This window comes from Babylonia areolata, chromosome 23, assembly GCF_041734735.1.
Source record: "Babylonia areolata isolate BAREFJ2019XMU chromosome 23, ASM4173473v1, whole genome shotgun sequence".
NCBI lineage: Eukaryota > Metazoa > Mollusca > Gastropoda > Neogastropoda > Buccinidae > Babylonia > Babylonia areolata.
The window spans coordinates 18,220,426-18,244,087 of record NC_134898.1 but is presented as its reverse complement, the minus strand read 5'-3'; the positions used below and the strand labels follow the sequence as shown (position 1 = coordinate 18,244,087).

The following is a 23,662-nucleotide window of genomic DNA, read 5'->3' as shown; positions in this document are numbered from 1 at the left end:
CGTGTTCATACTTAATCCTGCATTTGGTGACTAATTCCATTCTAATTTCCATTTCATTTTTGCTTTTGTTTTCTGTTTGTGTTTTTCATGTTTACATGATGTTTATTTTCTCTTGTCATGCATCTTATACAATGACCAGAATTGAAAAAGAAAACTTATTGCAATGTGTTGAAATAATGTTCTACGTCTTCTCCAGATTTGATAGTTTGTGTATTTCTGTTTTATCATTTATTCATTTAGTTATTAGTTATTTATCTATTTGTGTATCTATTTATTTATTTATTCATTTATCAATTTATCTATCTATCTATCTGTTTATTATTTTATTTTTGAGGGGTTTGCATAATGACAGGAAAAAAAATGTGGGTAACAAAACTGTATGAACAAAAATGCACTTTGAAATGCTATGCTGGAGCGTGCACAAGTGCATGTGTATGTGCATCCTTTGTGCTTCTTGCATATATTTTGTGTGTGTGTGGTTTTTTTTTTTGTTATTGTTGTTGTTGCTGTTCTTGTTATTGTTGTGTTTGAGTGTGGGCATGCTTGTGTGTGTGTGTGTGTGTGTGTGTGTGTGTGTGCACTTGTGTGTATGTGTGTGTGCATACTTGTGTGTGGGTGTGCTTGCTTGATTCTTGTTTGCATGTGAACATGGCTGCTCATTTGATGTATATGCTGATGAGAATGTGCGTGAGTGAGAGAGAGAGAGAGAGAGAGAGAGAGAGAGAGAGAAAGAGTATGCATGTGTGCATGAGAGAGAGAGAGAGAGAGAGAGAGAGAGAGAGAGAGAGAGCAAGCTCAGGTGCAGTTTTGATATTTTGTAGGCTGTAGTTAATGCAGTTTTGCCTGGTGTTGTATTTTTTTTGGTGTGTTTTTTTTCTCTTTTTTTTAATGTGTTTGCTTTTGACTCATTTTATCTCATTTTATTCAGTGCTTGTAGAACGTTTGTTTCTGTGCAATGGCTGAACAGCGTTGACTGCCTGTTTTCAGAAAAGCATTCCGGGCATATGAAGAGAGCTGGGACCGGCGCTTGCAGCTGTTGTGCTGTTGTGTGGAAAGAAAGGGCAGAAACAAGGTACTGAATTCAGTGTGTGGGTGTGCACTGCAATGTGAGTCCTGTTTTGCCTGTGCATTATTTTCTTTTTCCTGCATGGACTTGTACATTTGTAAAGTGAAAAAACAACAACAACAACATGTATTTTGTAAAACACATAATTGATTTTCTGGATAGTGTGCTATTTAAGTATCCATTATTATTATTATTATTGATATTAATATATTTTCATCCTTGCCAGAGATGACCCAATTATCACTGTGAGTTATTAGGTGTGCTATTTGTATGCTACACTAGGGCCTCAGTCTATCATCTCATCCAAAAGACTTGCACTCAGACTGCCACTCAAGGCCATGTAAGAGGTAGGGGCGTGAAAATTCTGGTCTTTGTATGGTACTTGAACCCACAGATTCTTGCTTCCTAGTCAGTCGCATAACCACTAGGCCACCACTTCTTTCACTTCCCGGACTGACTTGTCAAGTTAGAGACACTATTGTCCTGTACAGTGTGGTTTGGAAATCACAACTGGCTGTCTGAATTGCTGAGCCATCTTCCTCAATCACAACTGGCTGTCTGTATTGCTGAGCCATCTTCCTCAATCACAACTGGCTGTCTGTATTGCTGAGCCATCTTCCTCAATCACAACTGGCTGTCTGTAGTGCTGAGCCATCTTCCTCAATCACAACTGGCTGTCTGTATTGCTGAGCCATCTTCCTCAATCACAACTGGCTGTCTGTATTGCTGAGCCATCTTCCTCAATCACAACTGGCTGTCTGTATTGCTGAGCCATCTTCCTCAATCACAAATGGCTGTCTGTATTGCTGAGCCATCTTCCTCAATCACAAATGGCTGTCTGTATTGCTGAGCCATCTTCCTCAATCACAACTGGCTGTCTGTATTGCTGAGCCATCTTCCTCAATCACAACTGGCTGTCTGTATTGCTGAGCCATCTTCCTCAATCACAACTGGCTGTCTGTATTGCTGAGCCATCTTCCTCAATCACAACTGGCTGTCTGTATTGCTGAGCCATCTTCCTTAATCACAAATGGCTGTCTGTGTTGCTGAGTCTTCTTCCTATCTATTATGTGTTGACTGCTTATGATATGGTGAAGTTTTAAATAATTTTTCTGTTTAGTTTAGCCCCCATTTATTGTCAGTTTGATTGCATATCATGATGCTGTGAATGAATGTGATACGTCCTGACTTGCTAGGACAATGTGTCTAGCAAACCTACACCTCAATACTTTTGTCATCATGATGTTATTCCGATAGAGAAGGAAGACAGGGCTTTGTATTTTTTGGAAATGCCCACGGGAAGCATTGTATCCTCATAACGTTGTTCATTTTCTGCCTGCATTGTATTCATAGATATAACTAACTTTTGCATGTACTTTATATTCACTTGTAAGTGCCCACCCTCTCACTACAAAAAATATCACTGTAAAGTTGTGGCTGGAAATTTACTTGGTACTTTACCCTTCACATGAGTCCAGCCCTTCCGTAGCTTCATCCATGTGTGAGAAATCTCTCATTAAACTTGTGATAGCAGTAGGATAATCTTAATACTGATGATTTTAATTCATCTGTATTAGATTTGTTTTACAGTATTCTGGTGATCAGTACTGACTTGACTGAATGTCCAGGGACATACATACCATTCTCTGCAAACAGTTTAAAACAAAATGCTAGCTACTGAAACAAGACATAGTGCCATGTCATGGAGTGATGTCATGCATGAGATATTACTGTGTCATTGATACCTCACACAGCTGTTCTGTTCTTTATCTCAAGATCTGAATCAGCACTTGTTTATAAAACAACAGCTAGCAAACTGATTATCATTATTTCATAATAATTTTCCTTTCTTTTTTAAGTGGAGGACGGGCATTTACAAAGTATCTTACCCTATGCACAGTTACATTTTAACAGTGATTGAGATTAGAGGCCCATTTTGACATGGTGTTGTGTTCTTGAGAAATGGGCATTTAACTGATTTTCCTCACTCCACACAGGTGTGAATGGATACCTTGCTAATTTCGGAGACAGGAGAGGAATGAGCACCACCTTCCTGTGCTGAGGCCTAGATATAAAGGACATGAATTTGCTGTCATGATGGCTATAAAAGACTATGGGAACCTTAACCTTTTTTGTAATCACAGATATCATCATGTACACAGACTGATGTTGGGTCAGCATACATTCCTTCAGCCTTCATCCTTATCCACAGCTATGGACTGTGAAAACATTCCTCAGAGGTCTTGTTGGTTGGTATTGGGAAATACAGAGACAGCTTGAACCTTTTAGCCTTGTCCAGATATCTGCAGGTGTTTCATGTGAAATGACATTTTGGTTGGTCCACAGACAGTTTCTCACCAAAAGGGAAGATCATGGAGAAAACCAGCTGTCATCATGTGCATGGTATAAAACTGGAAAATGTGGTCACTTCCATTCAGTCAAGTAATCTGCACAACGGGCTTCATTAGGCAGGTGCAGATCATCAGATTCAGGTGGCTTGCAGACTGACAGTGGAGGGTCTGGTGCAACATGAAGACAGCCCCATGCCCCTCAAGATCTGCAGCATCAAGTGCATCCACTTCCAGCTGCCAGACTTCACCCTGAAGATCCAAATCCATCAGTCAGCACTGTGACTATGTCATGCACATGGTCCATGACGTCAGCCTGCAGCTCAAGTCCATGGTTATGTGCACAGAGATCCACCGTCAGCGCTGTGGACACTTCACCCTAAACTGCACCCTGCTTTGCCAGCTGAGGACCCTGCACATCCTCACCAACCTCCACCACAATGATCACATGCTGTCACCCCATCTGCTGCCCACACAGGACACTGTGCAGAAAGCGGGCTGTGGCTAGTTGGAGAACCATGAGAAAAAGCTCGATAAAGGGTGATTATGGAACTATCAATGAAAAGCAGTCTCTGTGTGTTATTGTATGATGTAAAAGCACTGTTGGATATGTATTGTTTCATGTCAGGCACTTAGAGCCCTTTAAATGGGGAGTTTGCATCATATAAGTACTATACATTATTATTATTATTATCATTATTATCTTTATTACTTATAGATAAGGCACTAAGGGCTTGGCCAGTGACTGAGGATAGCTGGTATGTATGTCAGTTAATATGATTAATTTTTGCCTGTGTGTTTTTGTGTGTGTGTGTCCCTCAGAACTCCATGTCAGAGATCGCACAGCTGTTCACAGAGTTTTTTCGTGACCTTGATGTAGTGCCCACAGACATTGTGGCCGGTCTGGTTCTGCTCAGACACCACCAGAAACACCGCATGAAAACCATCATTGCTCAGGTAACTTCACTAGTGGCAGTGTTTGACCATGCTTTTTTTTTTTGGTCAGTTGCAAAAGTGAGCAAGTCTCTTTACTCACATGAATGTCAATGTTGATAATGCTTATAACTTTTAGGAGGCAGTATGGCAGAAATTCTTAGGCATAGACTTCTGTTCATGGTTCAAAGCCCCATTTGGCATGGTGTTGTGTTCTTGGTCATTGGTAAACATTGGACCAGAAGTCCAAGGCCTCCTACAGCAGGCAGCGGTAACGTTCCAATATTGCAGTATGTGGCTGTGTGTACAGGTCAGGGACAGGCGTTATAATCAAGTGTCGTGACAATGACTGTGTGAGCAGGGCACCAACGACGTGTACCAATACCTGTCAGGTGTGCCAGTGACCCCAAACACCCAGTTCCTCCAGCTGACCCAGCCAGAGGTGATGGGCGAGTTCATCAAGGTCATCCACTACATGCGCTATGCACTGGCAGCGTACGGCTGGCCTGTCTACGTTATGATGAACCCCTGTACCTGGCTCTGCCGTCTCCTGCCCAGTCTCAAGTCAGTCAATCAGCAATCATTGTTAGCTTGTGTGTGTGTGTGTGTGTGTGTGTGTGTGTGTGTGTGAATACACAACATGAATGTGGATATTTTTACATGCCTTATATAATTCAGGTTCATTCATTTATTCATTTGTCTTTTTTTCTCTAAAAAAAAAAAAAATCCATTTTCAGAATCAAGACATATATAAGAGTAAAAATAAACCCACAAACCAAAAACAAGCAAGCAAATAACACACACACACACACACACACACACACACACACACACACACACACACACAACAATAACAAAACAGACTGCCAAGTCTAAGGAAAGGAAAGTCCAACATTGTTAGCTCTTTTCTTTAACATGAAGGAGAGGACTGGGCCCCCGGCCCTGCCTTCGTATACTGAGCTTCAGACACAGTGGATATTCACTACTCCGATAAAAGGCTATGGGAACTTTAATCTTCAGCAGTATGTTGTTGCATAAATAATTGCTGTGTGAACACTGTGTTGCTGCAGTTGCTGCTGTTGTTGCTGTCACTCCAGTCGTTCAGCAGCAACGGTGGTGGACGACAACTGCTGTGGATGTAACGTAGCATCTCTGAAGAGCATCAGTGGTCTGCAGGACCTCGACATTGTTTACGCTACCTATCACGTAGATGTGAGTGATGTGTGTGTGTGTGTGTGTGTGTGTGTGTGTGTGTGTGTGTGTGTACTGTTTACATGTGTGCATCTATATTTATATATTTAAAAATATATATATACATACAGTTTGCCATGTGCGTTTTTGGTGAGTTCAAGTGAAACATTGATACAATGTGTGATGTGGAATATTTTGTGTATTGTTAAGCACCAAGAGTAGAGCACTTGGAGCAGTTTCTTAATAAAGTGCTATATATTTACCATTCTGATTTTTTTTGGATTACTTTTTTATGCAGAAAAGATGTGCACAAGACAAAACAACAGCATAAACAAGTAGAGACATGCTCTTGCACCAAAAAGGCACAAAAAAGATTGATTAACCTATTTACGATTTAATTATTGAATGAATCAGTCAATTAATGTTGACAACAATGATGACAATAATAATGATGATGATGACAACAATAAGAAGGAAGAGTAGAAGAAGAAGAATAGTTGTAATAATAACTAATAATTGTGAAAATAAAAGTAACAAAAGCAATAATGACAATAGCAGTTAAAAAAAGCAATGGAATAAAAAAAAATTAAAAAGTACAAAAACAATAAAGATAATAGAAACAAAACAAGACAGGCCAATCATAGCATTATAGCATGGAACAGTGGGGATGCAACTTCCACATCATGAGAAAGTATCTTACACCTGAAAAATACCAGCACAATATAAAAGTTTCTGTAACTGGCAAATAGACGTTGCATTTTGTATGAAATGCAGAATGGTTCCTCAGTATAATAGATGCATATTCTTTGATTTTATTTCTATAAGTGAGCTGTGTTCTAAATACATTGAGTTGTGGGGTTTGTTTATTGAATTTGCTTTTGTACAGAAAGTTTTTGGCAAGTAAAATAACAAGATGAAAAAATCCAATGCCATCAGTAGCAGATTTATTGCCAAATTATACCAGTTCCTCACCTTATTGGGCATTTTGTACATTACCTCATTTGTTATTCATAACTGAAAAGCAGACCAAAATCTGTGCATAATCTCACATCTCCAGAAGAGATGTTGAGTGGCAGTGATTTCTGGATGTGACCTGCAGAAGCTACATTCATCACTATCAGAAAGGTTCATCTGTTTCAGAGAACTGTTCGTCACAATGATCCTGTGAACTGTTCTTATCTGGAACCATTTTAAGTTCACATCACTTATTCCATGTTTTGTGAACTATCTGTTTCCAGTTTATATTCAGTTGTAACAAATCATACCACTTGTTACAGCATCTTCTCACCTGTCTTTCAGATGAGACGATAAACTGAGGACAAGTGTGCAGCATGCACCTAGCGCACATCAAAGAACCCGCGGCAACAAAAGGGTTGTCCCTTGCAAAATTATACAGAAGATTCACTTTGATGGTAAAACAAAAATTAATACACTTGTAGACAAAACAAAAAAAAATAAAGAGAGCAAAATGGGTTGTGCTGTACTGTGGCAACCGCTTTCCTTGGCAGTCTGAATTTCACGCAAAGAAATCAGTTGTGACAAAAAGTTATATAATTTTCAGTTCAGTTCTCATGAAAACTGTTGTCCTTTTTTTAACATGATATTGACACAACAACATTGACACTGCTTGACTGTTAACAGATGACAAATTCTGTCTTTGTTGGCAGCTTTGGTCATGATTAAAAAACAGATCTTTAGCTCAGTACTGTCAATGGTAGCCAGATGGGACATAAAAGAATATAAAAAATATCAGAAAATCTGCACATCATGTTTATCTTGATCATCTACAGAGAGATTTGCCATATGGGCATGAAAACTGATGCCATGATTGATGACAGAACAAAGTGAATGAGTATGTAATTCACCCCTGTTTGTGTGTGTTTGTAGAGGTGGTGTGAGGAGTGCATATTTTCTTTTTCACTGTGGATTCATTTGTCTTCTGCATTGCTTTCATTTTATTATGTTTAAACGTGTTTACCTGTCGGTTTTGCTGAATTATTTTATGTTAGGTTATTTTTTTGTGCCAGCCTAGGATAGGCTCTCAAGGCCTGACTAGTGTGTTGATAAGCTTAGGTCAGGCGTTTGCTCCTTTTTATTTTCTTCTTTTTCTGTTAAAGCAGATGTGGTGTAGTATATATGTACCAGTCTGCATACTTCGACACCTCCTTGAAACTGAAACAACTTAGTGGACACCACTGGACATGATCGTAAGCTGTGTTTTCAGTCAGCTGCACTCCCTGCGGAGTGTCTGTGTTGTTGGTTGTGTTTTCCTTTCTTTTTTTTCTTTTTTTAAGCAGATGTGTTATAACTTTTATGGGTCAGTCTGTGTGCTTTGACTCCTCCTTGAAACTGAAACTAAAACTGGAACTTTCAATGTGTGTGCGACAGATTGGGGAGACTCCATTCTTTGTGGCTCTGGACCATGAGTTTGGCAAGGTTGTGGTGTGTGTCCGAGGGACCCTGTCCCTGCAGGTCAGTTTGTCTCCAGAATCAGAGTTGTGCATGTGTGCCAGTGACTGGTGTGTTAGTGCTGTGGTTTGTCAATGCACAAGATTTAAGACTATTTGAATAGCTATTTTGTTTCTATCATTCATATTCTTCTGATGATTATTATTGTTGTTGTTGTTATCATTTAAATGCCCTTGTTGTTATTGTTATTATCACTGTTATTATATATTATTATTATCATCATTATTATTATTTGTAACTATTATTCAAATATATATTAATGTTTGTGGGGGTTTTTTTCAGTTAGAGTGATTGAAGTCTTGCATTTTTCAAAATGTTGATAGTTTTTTGGTCAAAATTACTTCTAACATACAGTGGAGATTTTAAGTTGCTAGTGTTTTATTTCTCTTCTTTATGAGTGTGTTGAATACCATGTTCTGTTTGAAGCAAATGTTCTGTGCCATTGTGGAAAGCACTTCGATTTACTTCTGCTGTTTCTCAGTGTCTGCTTTCATAAACCTAGGCAGTGCTGTATTTTTTTTTTTTTTTGTTTTTTTTAATTCATATTCGTGGTTTGCCTAAAACTTACTTGTATGTTTGGGTTGAATAATAAGCCAGACTCTTTGTGTGTGTGTGTGTGTGTGTGTGTGTGTGTGTGTGTGTGTGTGTGTGTGTGTGTGTGTGTGTGTGTGTGTGTGTGTGTGTGTGTGTGTGTACATGTATTTGTGCAGGATGTACTGACTGACCTGAAAGCAGAGCCTGAAACCCTTCCTCTGACTCCTCCACGTGACGACTGGCAAGGACATAAGGTCTCCAGATCTCTCTCTCTCTCTTTCTCTCTTGTAAAATTTATTGAAAAGAAATACCATACTTATCCATGTTATTATATTTCACTTAGTTTACTGATGTTGTCCACAGATAAGGGTACGTTACATTATTTTGCATTGTATTTATTGTGTTTTTCAGTAAGAGAGATGATTATGTCATGATTGAGTTTCATAAATTATTTTGCTTGTATCAGCTATAGCCTTAACAAATGAATTGTCTGAGTCTCTATCTCTGTCTCACTCTCTTGCTCTCTCTCTTACAGTTACACTGTTTATAAAGTAGTGATTTTAGTGAGTTTTTTTCTGAGCATTTTTTAATTATAATGTCCTTATGCCCTGTTCATACCACATATTGTTAAATGTGCTTAGTCACAGAGCAATCTTTTTCTTCTGATCACGTATTGGGTGTCCCCAAAAAAGTGAACCGCTTTTTGACAAGTATTTTCTCAGTGATAGAGAAACTGAATTCATTGAAAATTTTCAAACAGTAACCTTAGGGTATCATCAACAAGTCTTCAAAATAAAACTTTGGACACAGATTGTGCGAGTATTGTCAAATTCAAAACAGCATGTCAAAAAATCCAGCATCAGAGCTGTGCAATGTGACCTTCATCATGTTCATGCCAGCCACCAGGTGTTGGCATCTGTCAATCAGTGTCAGTCTAAAAATAGCCTGCGTGGGTGTCAAGTCTATTGATTTTTTTTATTGTCGTCTATATCCAAAGTTAGTTCTGTCCAAAGTTTAATTTTGGAAGGATCAACCATGCCTTTGAGTGAAAGTGATAAGGTTACCATTGAAAACTGTTTCAAGGAGAAAGGCTGGGGTGGAAGAAGGATCGTAAAGGAATTTCCAGGCAAGGGGTGGAGTCACATCACTGAAAACAGACTTTTCGCTAAAATACGCACTCAGTAGCACGTAAAATTGGCAGAGGGAGACCCAAGACTGCATGTTCGGAGGAGAACAAGGACCGTGTTGAGGAACTGATGCAATCCCAGGAGGAGAACCCAGAGACCTACAAATCTCTTAGAGAAGTTGCAAGCAATTTACAAGTGAGCAAGTCTTCTGTGCAAAGAATGGCAAAAGAACTGGAGCTGAAGCCCTTCAAGAGGATATGGGTATCAAGGAGGGACCAAAATGTTAGAGGGAGAAAAACTCGCTGCCATAACTTGAATGACCGCTACTCAACCACTAATGTGAAAAGGTTCATTTTCACAGACGAGAAAGAATTTATGTTAGAGATAGCTAAAAATTGAAAAAAGATGATCGCGTTTATGGGAAACAGAAACGAGAAATTCAGCCATCTTGCTTCTATCATGAAACTTCTAGATTTTCAAACAAGATAACGGTTTCAGCTAGTATCCTGGAAAGGAAAAACAAACATTCATTTTATTGACACGGATAGAGCCAAGGTTAATAGTGAAAGCTACATTCAGTTATTGGATGACAATATTCTCCCGGATTGTAGGCGTCTTTATCCTAGAAACAATTACGTGTTTCAGCAAGATGGGGCTCCTTCACACACAAGTAGGGTAACCCAGGCCCTTCTGGAGGAGGCTACACCAGAATTCATCAAGAAGGATGAATGGCCTCCACAACCACTGTAACCCAATGCATTATGCCATATGGGACTCTCTGAAGGAAAAAGTTTACTGGGGAGTGAGAGACAAATTGACCGAGCAGGCGTTAAAGGACAGGATAATTATGTCAAGGGAGGAGATATCGGTGGAAGAAATACATGAAAGCATTTCTGCTTGGAAGAAACAGCTTAGTTTTGTCGTGGAGGAAGATGGAGGCATAAATTGAAATAAGTGAGTTTTCCTCTGATATTGGATTTTATGACATGCTGTTTTGAATTTGACAATACTCACATAATATGCGTCCGAACGTTTAGATATTTTGCAGGCTTGTGGATGATACCCTAAGGTTACTGTGTGAAAATTTTCAATGAATTTAGTTTCTCTACCACTGAGAAAATACTTGTCAAAAAGCGGTTCACTTTTCTGGGGGGACACCTGGTATATTAAATGCACTTAGAGCTGCAGGGTAAGCACATTATTATTATCATTATTATTGTTATTGTTATTATTAGTAGTAGTAGTGGTAGTAGTAGTAACAGTAGTTGTAGTTGTAATTGTAGTAGTAATAGTACTTGTAGTAGTAGTAGTAGTAGTAGCTTTAGTATATGTATTAGAATGATTAGTATTATCATCAGTATTATGATTATCATGATCATGGTGTGGTCTCAGGGCATGGTGCAGGCTGCTGTCTACATCAAGAAGAAACTGATTGAAGACAAGATCCTGGACATGGCCTGGGAGAGAGACGAGGTGAGAACTATCAGCCTGGCTTCTCTGTGCATTTGACCATTTGTTTGTGTTGTGCAGTCACGTCCCTTGAATTGTATTTGATTTACAGAGAATGTTTTGCATGGTTTGCACTGCGTGCTTCCATTGATGTAATGCTGTTTTTTTCTGGTCTTCTTCACAGTGAACTGTTAATACTGTTAGGCACAGGTTAAATGAGACTGGGCTGTTTTTTTGGGTTTTTTTTTATTGATAGAGAATAATAACATATCAGGTTAATAATTATTCACAGTTAATCTATCATAACACTTTTAGTCTAATAGTTTAGCCACATGTAAATAACAGATAATCTTTTCTGGGAAATATGTTTTTCCCAATCAACACGATGAATATGATAAACATTCATGCAGGCACTAAAATAGTTAACTAATATAAGGAAAGCTTTTGTCCATCAAAACAAGAAGCCAGTATAAAGTCACAAGTATTTTCTTCCTTCTTTAACCTAATCCGTTTTTCTATCTCATCTTTCAGTCTTCTTGGTTCCATTCCCAGTCTCTTCACTCCTCTGTCTCCATCATCTCTCTCCGTCCTTCTGTCTCTCCTGTTCTGGCTCTGACACGTTTATTATTACTACGTCATATCACCACTGTTACATTCCCTAATATTCAGAACTGTTAGTTTACATTCATACAATCATTAACTTTTACTAAACAGTTCACTGACGGCTCTTGACGACCGTTTATTGATCTCTCTGTCCTGGGTGTAAAATATTCCATTTCCATGAAGTAATTATCACAGGAAACAGTTAATGAATCAGCTCTATCCAGGTATGCAACCAGTTATGCAAATGACTCCATGTTTGTAAAGCACACATATCTTGACCTCTGAACTAGGGTAGGGGCTATGTATACATACATACCATCACAACATCAAAGTATCTAAGTGATGCAATGATTCTTAATCAGACATAACAACTGCGTGTCATTCAGTGCAATAATACAGTCTGTGGATAGAAACAGAGTGTAAAAGTATCTTGCAGATGCTGCTAGGTTATCAGTGAAATCACCAGTCACATGGCAGTGAAAATGATCCCTTAGTCAACTGACCAACTGATAATGATCCAGTCCACAAAGATCACAGAAAGTTATTATTATTATCACTTGAAGACAGCTTTGAAACATGATTAAATAACTTCTCACTAACAGTCAGAAACAATGAACACTGACCTGATTTGATAAATTATCACTAACAATCAGAATCAACTGTGACATAATTTGATAAGTTCTCACTAAAATCACAATGAGCAGTGAAATGATTTGATAAACATCACTGACAGTCATAATCAACAATGACATGATTATCACTAACAGTTACAAAAAAACTATTTATCACTATAATTATTTGTACCACTTTTGACATGGTTTGACATGTTCTGGTCACTAACAGTTACAGTGACATGATTTGATAACTTAGCACTAAAAATCACAAACAATAAACTAACACAACATGGGAATCATACACAGTGAGTTCACAACAAGGGAACAAATACCCCACTCCTCTCTCTCTCTCTCTCTCTCTCTCTCAATATCTGTATTAAGAAAGATCTTTGTGTCTGCACTGACAGTACTGCAGATTAGTCTCTGCATCTCTCTCTCTCTCTGTGTCTCTGTCTCTGTCTGTCTGTCTGTCTGTCTGTCTCTCTCTCTCATAAAGGTAAGAAAGGTGTATTGGAAATACTTAAGCAATGAGAATGTTCAACTGTATTATTGTTAATGTGTTCTGGAAAATGTTTGATTTCCAAATTGAACCAATACTTACAAATGCAGCTGAAATTTGGGGATTATACAAAAATGAGTAGATGGAAAAAAAAAGTACATACTTTTGCATTTAAACGTTTTCTATCTGTTCCAGTAATTGCCTCAAAGTTTTGTATTGTGAAACTGGGAGATATCGGTTGTATGTGAAAATTTATGTAAAGTGTATTAAGCATCTGTTTAAACTGTTGGAATTTCCTCAAAGTAGAGATTGTAAACAGGTGTATGATATGGTGTAAAACAAATAGAGAAAGGAAAATAAAATTGGGCTTCTTGTGTAAGACATTTTTTTTTCTCAAGATTTTTGTTTTTGCAGTTGTGTGGGTGTGTCAAGATGAGGTTATGAGCAAACTTTTATTTCAGAATTTAAAACCAGACTGCTTCATATATTTAAACAAAATTGGCATTCAAACATGGAAAGTAAAGATAAGTACAGGTGGTTTCTTTCATTTAAAAGAATATATCAAACAGAACATTTTCTTATTGTTATATGACAGAATCTTACGACATATGCACAATTTAGATTAAGTACTCTTGGCTTTAATGACAACAAAAATTGGTTTTTGTACTGTCCACAGATTCTCCATGCCCTTCATGGAACAACTCAGTTGAAGATGAAATACATTTTATGTTTGACTGTAAATACTATGGTGATTTGAGAAATAAATATGTGATTTCTGAAAAAGATACCGCAAAAAGAAAAGGTCTTTTCAGCATGTTTAACATCAGATCACAAGGTGATAAACTTGATGGTAAAATTTATATCAGAAGCATTGAAGATTAGGCAAAAAAGACTACTCACATTTACAAACTGTGTGGTTTGATAGATATGACATTTTGCTCTGTAACCAGTGATGGAATGTGTTTTATTGATAGTTGAATGAACAGAGTTATTATAATGTGTTGGGTGGCCTGTTGGTTAATACCATTTTTCTTCGAGGAAAAACATTTCTTTCTGTTTTGTTTCAGTGTTTGCTTTCACCTTAATCATTCATTATGTATTCCTTTTTCTTATCCAGTGAAAATATGTTGACATATTCACCCATGTCATCTCACCCATGTCATAAGGACCTCATGGCCAATGACATTAAGGCGTCAAAGCAACTCTCTCTTTCTTTCTCAATGATGCTGACATGGGAATTTGTTTGGGAGAAAAAATTGATGTTGATAGGATTGTAGAGGTCTTCACAAGGGAAGAAAGCCTTAGCTCAATAAACCATTCATATTGATATCATCTCTGTGAGTATATTCATCTACCTGTCTATGCCATTTAAGTAAGCAGATGTGCTTGGATAAGTACATATACATCCCAGCTAGTATTGCTGTGGCTGAATCAACCTGACACAATTTTTGCGTGTCTCAATGGATGCAGTAGACAGCCAGATTGTTAATGTTCTGACTGAAATACTGATTCTCAGAGAAGATGTGAATCATCATTTGCAAAAATCATATCAGTTCAAATCAAATCATGCTGTTTATTGGCCAGCCGACCACAAAGAGGCCATTTCAGGGATGAGAATCCATTCAATTCTTAAAACCAGTTGAAAGGAACCCCAAATAATGTTAAAGCTTAATTAAAAAAAAAAAAAAAAAAAATAAAGAGACAAATTCACTCATGTCTCACTTAGTCGATGTAAAAATTACATCAAGTTAGAAATATTGAAACTGATATAAAAAGACCAATTCACCCATATATTTTTTTTTAAGTCCCGCAAAATTCAAGTTATATCAAGTTAGAGATACCAGTTACCAAAAATGATGCTTCACCATTATTTAGAAAAGGATTGACATGATACATGGATGGTACAGTGGCTTTTTCATGTTTTGAGCTAAATCATTGAGGACAGAGTAGTCAGATTAACATATACTGACAGTTTTTATAAACGTCCTTTTCAAGCTCAAGTCAAATGACATGTCATCAAAATACAAACTATGCTGTTTGTTTATTGCCAGATACATTAGGTGGGAACAATTGTGAGGCAGTATAAACAAAAGAAATAATTGAAAAGTTATACACATTTCTTTTGTAATTTATTTTTCAACAATACCTGAAACACATCATTTTGACTGTTTTTATTTCCATGATATTTAAAAAAAACAAACTTACATTGTTTTCTGTTTCAAAACATACCTCATTTTTTCCCACACAGTTTGATTTTTCAGTTTTGCCAAACAGCAGTTCATAAAACAATCTTCTGACATATTTTAACATCATATCAAAGGGAATCAGGTTCTCAGGGGTTCTCAGTATAATGATTACTTCATGTAAAATGTGCTGTATATTTAGAACTTAGCTTCAGCCTTTAACCAACTTAATAAGATGCCCACCACTGACAGCAAATGACAAAATACGAAAAACCGGAAATGTTTAAAATGAAAGTATAAAATCATTTACATAGAACAAGTATTACAACATTCTTCCCACCTCGAATAAATTGTCACAACACATAACAATAGAGAACTGTTGATACTTGAAAAGAACACTGAACAGTAAAGAGATCAACTGCATTCTTCAGCTTTCAAGAGTATGTCACCACTCATAAGGATCAGGCAGTTTTGATACTGGAGTGCATTGACAGACTTCAGGAGAACAAACTGCAGCCTGATGAGTACTGTCTGCTTTTTTCTGTGCTCTCCATTCTCACAGTGAGTATGAGGTCAATTTTCTCTGTCCAGTTCCTACATTTCGGCTCTCTCTGCTGGAGTTTGTGGATAGGGTTTCCAAATCCCAAACCCTGAAGAGAAAACAGTTAATTCACGTCCATCTGGGTAATGGATGTGTGAATGTGTAGGGTTTGCATCCAGCGATAAGACAGGATCAACAAGCGGACTTCCAGCATGGGTGCACACAAAACACTGACCCAGGACTCAGTACCCTCTGTTGCCCAAAACTGCCCGGCAAATAGGAAGGACAGGCCACTGAAGAGGTTAAAATCATGGGCTGACTTAGGATCTCAAATTCTGGAGAACTTCAATTCATACTTATGAGTAGGGCATTCAATAGACTAATTTTAATTTCTTTTGCCACCCAGCCAAGCATTTGGTTTTGGTTTGTTTGATTTGTTTTGTTTTTGTTTGTTTTCATACTTCAGCTGCTGAAAAATACTTGATATAATATATTTAACATTTCTTTCATAAGATTTTTAGTTAAACTATGTCAGTGCAAAACGTACAAGTTCTTTATCCAGAGCAAATCATAAAAGATTTCTTTACTTTTTTAATTTATATAGTATTAGTAGCATATCTGTTTTTTTGGTTTTTTTTAAAAATTTTATTTAATCTTTTGTTTATCATTGATGAATATGTGCTCATTTCTCTTTTGTCGTTTTCTTTATTGTAAAATATGTTAGCATTTACCCTGTACACGTGTTCAATGACAGCAGCATAGCGTCAGTGAGAGAAGAGGATATGGCAGTGCCTTGATGTTCACTGCTGCACCTCCCTTAGTCATGCCGTTCGCACTTACACAGGCTGTTCTCACTCTTCTTCTCTCCATATGCATGATACATACCTATATATATATATATATATATTGAAAACACTTTAACATTGATATTCAGTTTGTGTTCATACTTTTTCCTTTTTATATTCATATCGGAATATTGGCATCATTTTATATTCTTTTTGGAATATTTCTGATTTATGAGTGGCTTTACAGACATGTTATACAACGTCTGTGGTCATGTGGCATGCCAACAGCATGAACCAACACTCACACTTTCACAATGACTTCTGAAAAAAAAAAAAAAAAAAAAAAAAAGATTTCATTCATGAAACTGTTTATGAATTTTGTGAAAGTATAGATGTGATATTTATCAGTTTGTTTCTGTTTTTTTTTTGTTTGCAGTTATGATGGTATGTTTTTTGCTTTCTGTTTTTTTCTTTGTTTTTGTAAATATTGATGATGCATTGTGTACTCATTGATTGATTTTTGACTTTAGTTGGTTGTGTATCATCTCTCTCTTCTCTAGGAATATTCCAGTAGCACGCACTGGTTAAAGACGGTAATGCCATCAAACTGTAATGTGTGTTCTAGTGCACCTACACTTTGACTTGCCTTGTATCTCGCTCATGCATGATTTTTCATCTTGTCATTTTGTACTTTGGTTTAATGGTAGCTTTTCACTTGCTTGTTGCCCTAACTCTTGAATTTAATTGTATTTAAGTCTGGTTCACTAATTCTGTACGAAATTGTGTCTTCTTTCTAATTGCTATTGCTTATTGCTGTAAACGATTTCTGGTTTTTTTTCTGATTTTCTTTCTCATGAAGGGGTGTATAGATACTTTTGATTTTTGACTTCCATGACCTGTAAATTCAGGCCTGTAAGTTGATAGACATGTTAGGTACGCTGCCTGAAATTGGGGAAAAATCATTTTAACATGTATCAGCCGAATATATCAAATGATCAACATCCGTTGAGCAGCGTTGAGGACAGACAAGAGCTCATCAGCAACAAAATGAAAATTCTGCAGATCCAGAGCAGAAATCCATGACCATGACACGCCTTCATGTGAAACTGAAGGAAAAAGACAAGGAGAAGACTGAAAGAAAAATTTAAAAACTGATGAAACTTCACTGATCAGAAAGTATTGTTTAAGATGTCAGCCTGCAGTACACAAACAGGGACAGAGTGGCTTTGATGACCCCAGGTGTTGTTTTCCGAGCAACGAGTCCATTTTCAGTGCCTGCATCTGAATCCAAGTTAATTTACTTTGCTGCGGACTCGGCTATGTTGTCTGCTGTGTCCCAGCCATTTTGCTTTGCATGTGAGAACCAATTTCCGTGTTTTCTTGCAGGCACTCAGTTCATTCATCTGGGCGTTTTTTTCCCCTCTCCCTTTACACTCCAAAGATTGGTTTATTCCCAACCTAATTGTTGCAGTAACCTTTTCTCTATAATATCTCACAAACATGAGAAGCATTCGTGTGAGCTCATGGTAGGCATTCCTGAGAAGAAAAAAAAAGTCACATAAAAATGACAGTTTCTTTCTGTCTTTCTTTCTTTCTTTGTCCCTTTCTCTTGGCCCTTTCTTTCTTGAAATGGACAGCTTTTGAAAGTACATCTTTGGAATATAAGTACTGCAGCCTGGAGAGGAAAAAGTCTAAATAAAGGATAATGACTGACACATGTACGCTAAATCTGATCTCAGTGAAGTGACAAAACTTCACTGACAAGCATACTCATCACCATAACAATTGATTTGTTTCCAAGTAAAATCACCCCCTCTCCCCCAAAAAACAAACAAGCAAACAAACAAAAAACAACATCAAACAAACAAAAAAAAATAAAAAAGACAAGCTATTATTATAAAAGCTTACAGTTTCAACTAAATGCAGGGGAAAAAATGCATACTTTCTTTAGAATAAACTGTCCTTTCCCTATGAGTCAAAGAAAAACAATGACAGAGAGAACAGATGATATTGATTCTGTGGGTAATTGATAAAAGTAATAATAATGATAATAATAGTAATAATAATGATGATGATGATTATGATAATAATAATAATAATTTTTTTTAGTGCTTTCAGACCTCTCAAAGTGCTTTATGATAACACTTCAGTCACACACACACACGCGCTCTCTCTCTGTCTCCCTTTCTCTCTCTCTCAGTCTTTCTCTCTCTCTTGTGCGTACAAGATTCAAGATTTAAGATTTGATTAACCCTTGACCCTTTTGAAGCATGGAGGCTATCAGAGAACAGGATAATCAAAAATGCTGCTAGGATTTTCATATCATTTCCATCAGTTAAGTGAAATGATGGTTAACATTCCTTCTGCATGAAGGTATCCCATGCAACACACACACACACACACACACACACACACACACACAATCTTGGATTTGTTCACTGGAATGGATGCTTGTTTTGACTGGGTTTTCTGTTTTTTGCCCTATTTTACAAAATATTTTTTAAATGGTGGTCCAGGACCAGTCTTTGATTTGTAAAATTTATTTTTATTTGAATCTCCTTTTGTTATGCTTGAGTAGTGTCTCTGAACTATAGTCTTCATTATGTTTGGGTTTATTTTTGCTTTTATCCCTTTTAAATTACATCGTAAGTCTTTAGTGGTGATTTCAGAAATAGTTTTATGTTTGGTTTTGTCATTCCTAAAACACCTTTCATTGTACTTGGTTCCCTGGTGTTTTCAAAACCAGTATGGCATGCAGTTAAACAGATATGACTGCTGACACTGAAAACGGGAGTGTTATTGCACCACAAATGTGACAGTGAACTCTTTCTTCAAAGGACAGCCTGAATTTGACGTGGCAACAGAGAAACTGATTAACCCCTTGACTGCTTGACTGTGGTGAAGTCAGATCAATGTGGCGTGAGTCTGAAGTGCAGTCACTGCCTCTCAGTGATGTCAGAACAAAAGTATTGCCGTCCCAAGAGAAACAAGAGTGGTGACTGACATCCTGACCTGAAAGCTCAGTCTTCCCTCGGTAAGGTGACTGCTCTTCATTGATGAGCTTACTCGTCAGCAGCTGTCAAAGGGTTAAGCAGAACAGAGCACTACTACTGCTCATTTATCTCGGAATTATGGTCATCTTTCAAACAACAGGATACCACGCAACAAACAAAAGGACGTCAGTCCACCTTTTTGAGGCATTCCTGGTGACTGGACTGGCTGTGACTGTGTCATGACTGTGGTTCCAGTGCATGGGCCTTGTGACAGAGGGGCAGGGACGATGACATGTCATTTCTGCAGTGGTACTCCTCATGGCTGCCTGGGATCACAGTACACAAACATGGACACCACACCACTGGAATTCCATGTAGTGTACATGGTTCAGTTCAGTTCAGTTCAGTTTATCAAGTGTGTCGCTGTGTTTGGACAAATCCATGTACATTACACTACATCTGCTAGGCAGATGCCTGACCAGCAGTGTAACCCAGTTCGCTTAGTCAGGCCTTGAGAGAAAAATAAGAAATAAGACACATAAACAAATAAATGGATAAATCATTTAATTATTGATAAATGATTTCAAATAATAAGTTTTTAAAAAAGAATGAAAACAACAACAGCAACAACAAAAAACAACAACAAGCAGATAAAGAAATAAAAGAAAATGAAATATTGAAACAAGGAGAAGTGAATGATAATACAAATGACGAAATTGATAAATAAATAAATTAATAAATGTTTATATTGATAAAGGAATAAATGAATAGATAAATAAATGTAAATAAACACACACACACACATGTGTACACACACACACACACACACACACACACATGCATACACACACATGCACATGCACAAAACATATGCAACCAATATGCAGTCTCACAGGTATGAAATCACAAACAAATGTACACTGAGGCCCAACAGTACACATAAAGGTACACGAGCACTGATGCATAAACACAAACACCACACACACACACACACACATACACACACATTCCCTCTCTTCCACATTACTGCCCCTCTCACACCCCCCCTCCTCCCCCGATGCCAGCACATTGCTCAGTCTCATGTATTTGGGAAAGCCCAGAGAGACTGTTTCATTTTGAAGAAATGTGTGCAATTTGGTGTGGAAATTATGCCAATATTCACGTGATTTGCAAAGGATTGTGCTCTACCTTTCATGCCAGACTTACTGCCACTCCCTCTCTCTCTCATTCTTTCTGTGAGGCGATCAGTGGTGTGACAGCCTTGTACGTTTTTTTTTTTTTTTTTTTTTTTTTTTTTTTTTTGCCATGCTCTTTTACTTTCCTTAGGATTTAAGGTTTTCCCAGATGTAGACTGCTCGTTGTTGCTGCACAACCAGGAAACCTGTCAGCTCGCTCATTTCCCTGAACACCTGCTTATCTGGGGCAGTGTGATCATGTAAGTTTTGGAATCTGAAAGTTGCACATTGCCTCTACGCTCCCTATTCCACTTTTGCTTCTGTAGGAGGTTCATTGAATCAGTCGGGATCATGGCATGTTGATTTGCATCAAGCAATACCACCTTTCCCACACACGATCTCTCATTCTCAATTTGATTGACTACAGAATAGGTCTAACAACACTCTCTCAAAGCAGTCTCCTAAAGTTAGAAAGAGTTCAAAATGAAGCTTGAGGTTGACCCTTGAAACAACAAAAAACACCCCTACAGAGGCCATGCATGCTTGACCTTCCCTCAATGCAGGACAGAAACAAGTTGGAACAGGTTAAGGCCTACTTCAGAGCATTAGGAAACCCTCAAAACCCACTGCACGACGCAGTTAAGGAACCAAAAGGCAGCTGACTAGGACACAGAATATCATGGACAGGACAAGCAGAAGACACAATCCAGCTTGTATACTTTGCTACAAGTCCTGAAAGAAACAAAGAATGGGGGGAAAACCCTGAAAAACTCAAATATTCTTCAACACAATCATTTCACCAGCTCTAGGAAGACATTGTCAGGAATGACCAGAGAGCAGAACTGATGCAGAGATGAAGCTACTCACAGAAGAAAATATCATCATATACACAGACGGCTCAGTCACCAAAGACCAATCTGGCTAGGGATTAACTGCAAAACTAAATGAAAAAACAATTAGGGAGGAGAATGCCGTGTACAAAGTCACAATCTCCAGCCTAACAATGGAAGTTGAAGCTATGACATATGCACTCCAGTGGCTGTCATTTATTCATATGCCGAGAAATCAGTGTGCACATGGACACATAGCAATCAGAAAAGAATAGAACATGTCTTCATTACCAAGTGTACTAGAGTCACGTGGAATACTCAGTTCAATATATTTACATTCTTATGTACTCCCTGTGGGTTTTTTTAAAAAAAAATTTTATTTTATTAAATACTGAAATAATCAATAGTTCATGTTTTGTCTTTTAGTTATACTTATTATCAGTTAATTTATATATTTATTTATTCTTGAATTATTATACTTATTATCAGTTAATTTATATATTTATTTATTCTGGAATTATTCATTTGCTTTCTTGGTGCCATATCATTGGTTCATTTCATTTGTCACAATGCAGCATTTCTGTTTAATATTTTTTAAATGTTGAGTGGCAGGGTGCAGTAAGAAATGCGTTAAACTGCATGTGGTATCAAACTGTTTGGGTAGTAGTTCCAGAGTTCATGGTGATGGTCTGTGTCTGTGACCATGTTGGAATGACAGAAAGCATGCATTAGAAGGTTGGGGGGGGGAAAGGGTTCCTTTTGTTGTTTGTGCTGGCACGGGGCTTTTCATTGTCTGCAGGTCTGACCATGTGTGATTCTGTGTTGTTTTAATGTATGTGTGTGAGGGATGGAGGATGGTGAGGGGTGGGGTGGTGGTAGCAGGGGGCAGGGGGTGAACAATTTGTCAAAAAAATGTTATAGTTCATATTAGCTGTCATACATATATTCCCATCATCATAACAAAAGCACACAAACAATTCCAGTCAGCTAAATGAAGATGTAATGTATTGTGTATGAAATAGGGTTTTTATTTGTTTGGTTGTTGTATTTCTGTTATTGTATATTTATTTCATTGTTGTTTGTTTGTTCATTAGGGGAGGGGTAGGTGGGTAATCAAAAATAGAAGTGAAATTAATTCTCCATGGCGTTTGAGCCAGAAATACTTTGCAGTCTGACAACAGTCCATCTTGAATACTGATTCCATCTAATGTAGGTCTATCCATACTTGCTATGTCTGGTATAGTGTTGGATCAATAAGAGCTCAAGATCATATTTATCAGGTTTCTGTACAGTGATTATACAGATATATATATATGCATTAATCATACTGATATATAAATACACACACACACACACACACACACACACACACACACACACACACACACACACACACACACACACACACACACACACACAATACTGGTATATGTACATTGATCATTGTGATATTGTACAATGATCATTGTGATATAAGTAGAAACATTATCCTGATATTTGTTGTGTGTCTCAAAAGGTGGCTTGCCATGTGCACAAAAAAAAAAATCAGCAAACACAACTATAATATGTGGTGGAAGAGTTTATGAGTGCATCAGAGATGACAAATTTAAATCTGTACCAAAAAGAAAACAAGAAATGTCCAGCACAATGTGTGGTAGTTGTTCCGTCAGATGTGCTCTCTGCCGGCATCTGCAGCGAGTGATTGTCAAGAAATGCCAGTGACTGGGGGGAAGAGGCGTATTTTAACAAGAAGCAAAAGAAAAATGAAGTCATTAATCATTGTGTGCTGCTGAGGAAAGGGTGGGAAAGAAAACCATTCAGTGAGCGTTTGTGAGATGTGGACAGAAAAATGGACGTTGTCAATCAGCAAAGTGGGTAAAAAGGGGAAGAAATAATTAATCAGTGAGAAATGGAAGAGGAAGGGAAGTAATTGATGAAAGCTGGGGGAAAAGGGGAGGGAACAGTCAGGGAGAGGCAAGGAGAATAATAAACAAGTAAAGTGGGGGGTATATCAACATATCTTGGTCAGCATCTGTCAGAATTCAGTTCTGGTAGGCATTTAATCAAGAAGAAAGATATAGAAATGACTTGTTTATCTCCCATGATCATCCTCAACAGACCATGTTTGTTTGTTTTTCAATCATTTTAGTTGCCTGTGACTTTCGTAAAATGTGGATTTGTTGTTTTGTTTTGTGGTTTTACTTCATTGGTCTTCTTGACTGACTACTCTTGCAGATTTTGAAATGATATTGATTTGTGAAAATGGTATGCTCAATCAGTTTTCAAAGATTTGTCTGTTTGAATACTGGAAGTTTTTTTTTT

At 37.5% G+C, this 23,662-nt stretch overlaps 1 protein-coding gene and 1 pseudogene across 2 annotated transcripts in view; both read left to right on the top strand.

Annotated features, from left to right (window-relative positions):
- Window positions 1-23,662, top strand: part of LOC143298182 (diacylglycerol lipase-alpha-like) — a 130,656-nt gene that overhangs the window by 88,991 nt on the left and 18,003 nt on the right. The window contains exons 6-13 of one of the 2 annotated variants that reach the window (XM_076610930.1): window positions 988-1,072; window positions 4,237-4,371; window positions 4,709-4,911; window positions 5,418-5,559; window positions 7,927-8,010; window positions 8,718-8,795; window positions 11,061-11,141; window positions 16,903-16,935. In XM_076610930.1, the coding sequence (XP_076467045.1) occupies window positions 988-1,072; window positions 4,237-4,371; window positions 4,709-4,911; window positions 5,418-5,559; window positions 7,927-8,010; window positions 8,718-8,795; window positions 11,061-11,141; window positions 16,903-16,935 (841 nt within the window). The remainder of the gene's footprint in view (window positions 1-987; window positions 1,073-4,236; window positions 4,372-4,708; window positions 4,912-5,417; window positions 5,560-7,926; window positions 8,011-8,717; window positions 8,796-11,060; window positions 11,142-16,902; window positions 16,936-23,662) is intronic. The other variant, XM_076610932.1, reaches the window with a different exon arrangement.
- LOC143298249 (pseudouridylate synthase TRUB2, mitochondrial-like) lies at window positions 2,097-3,922 on the top strand (annotated as a pseudogene).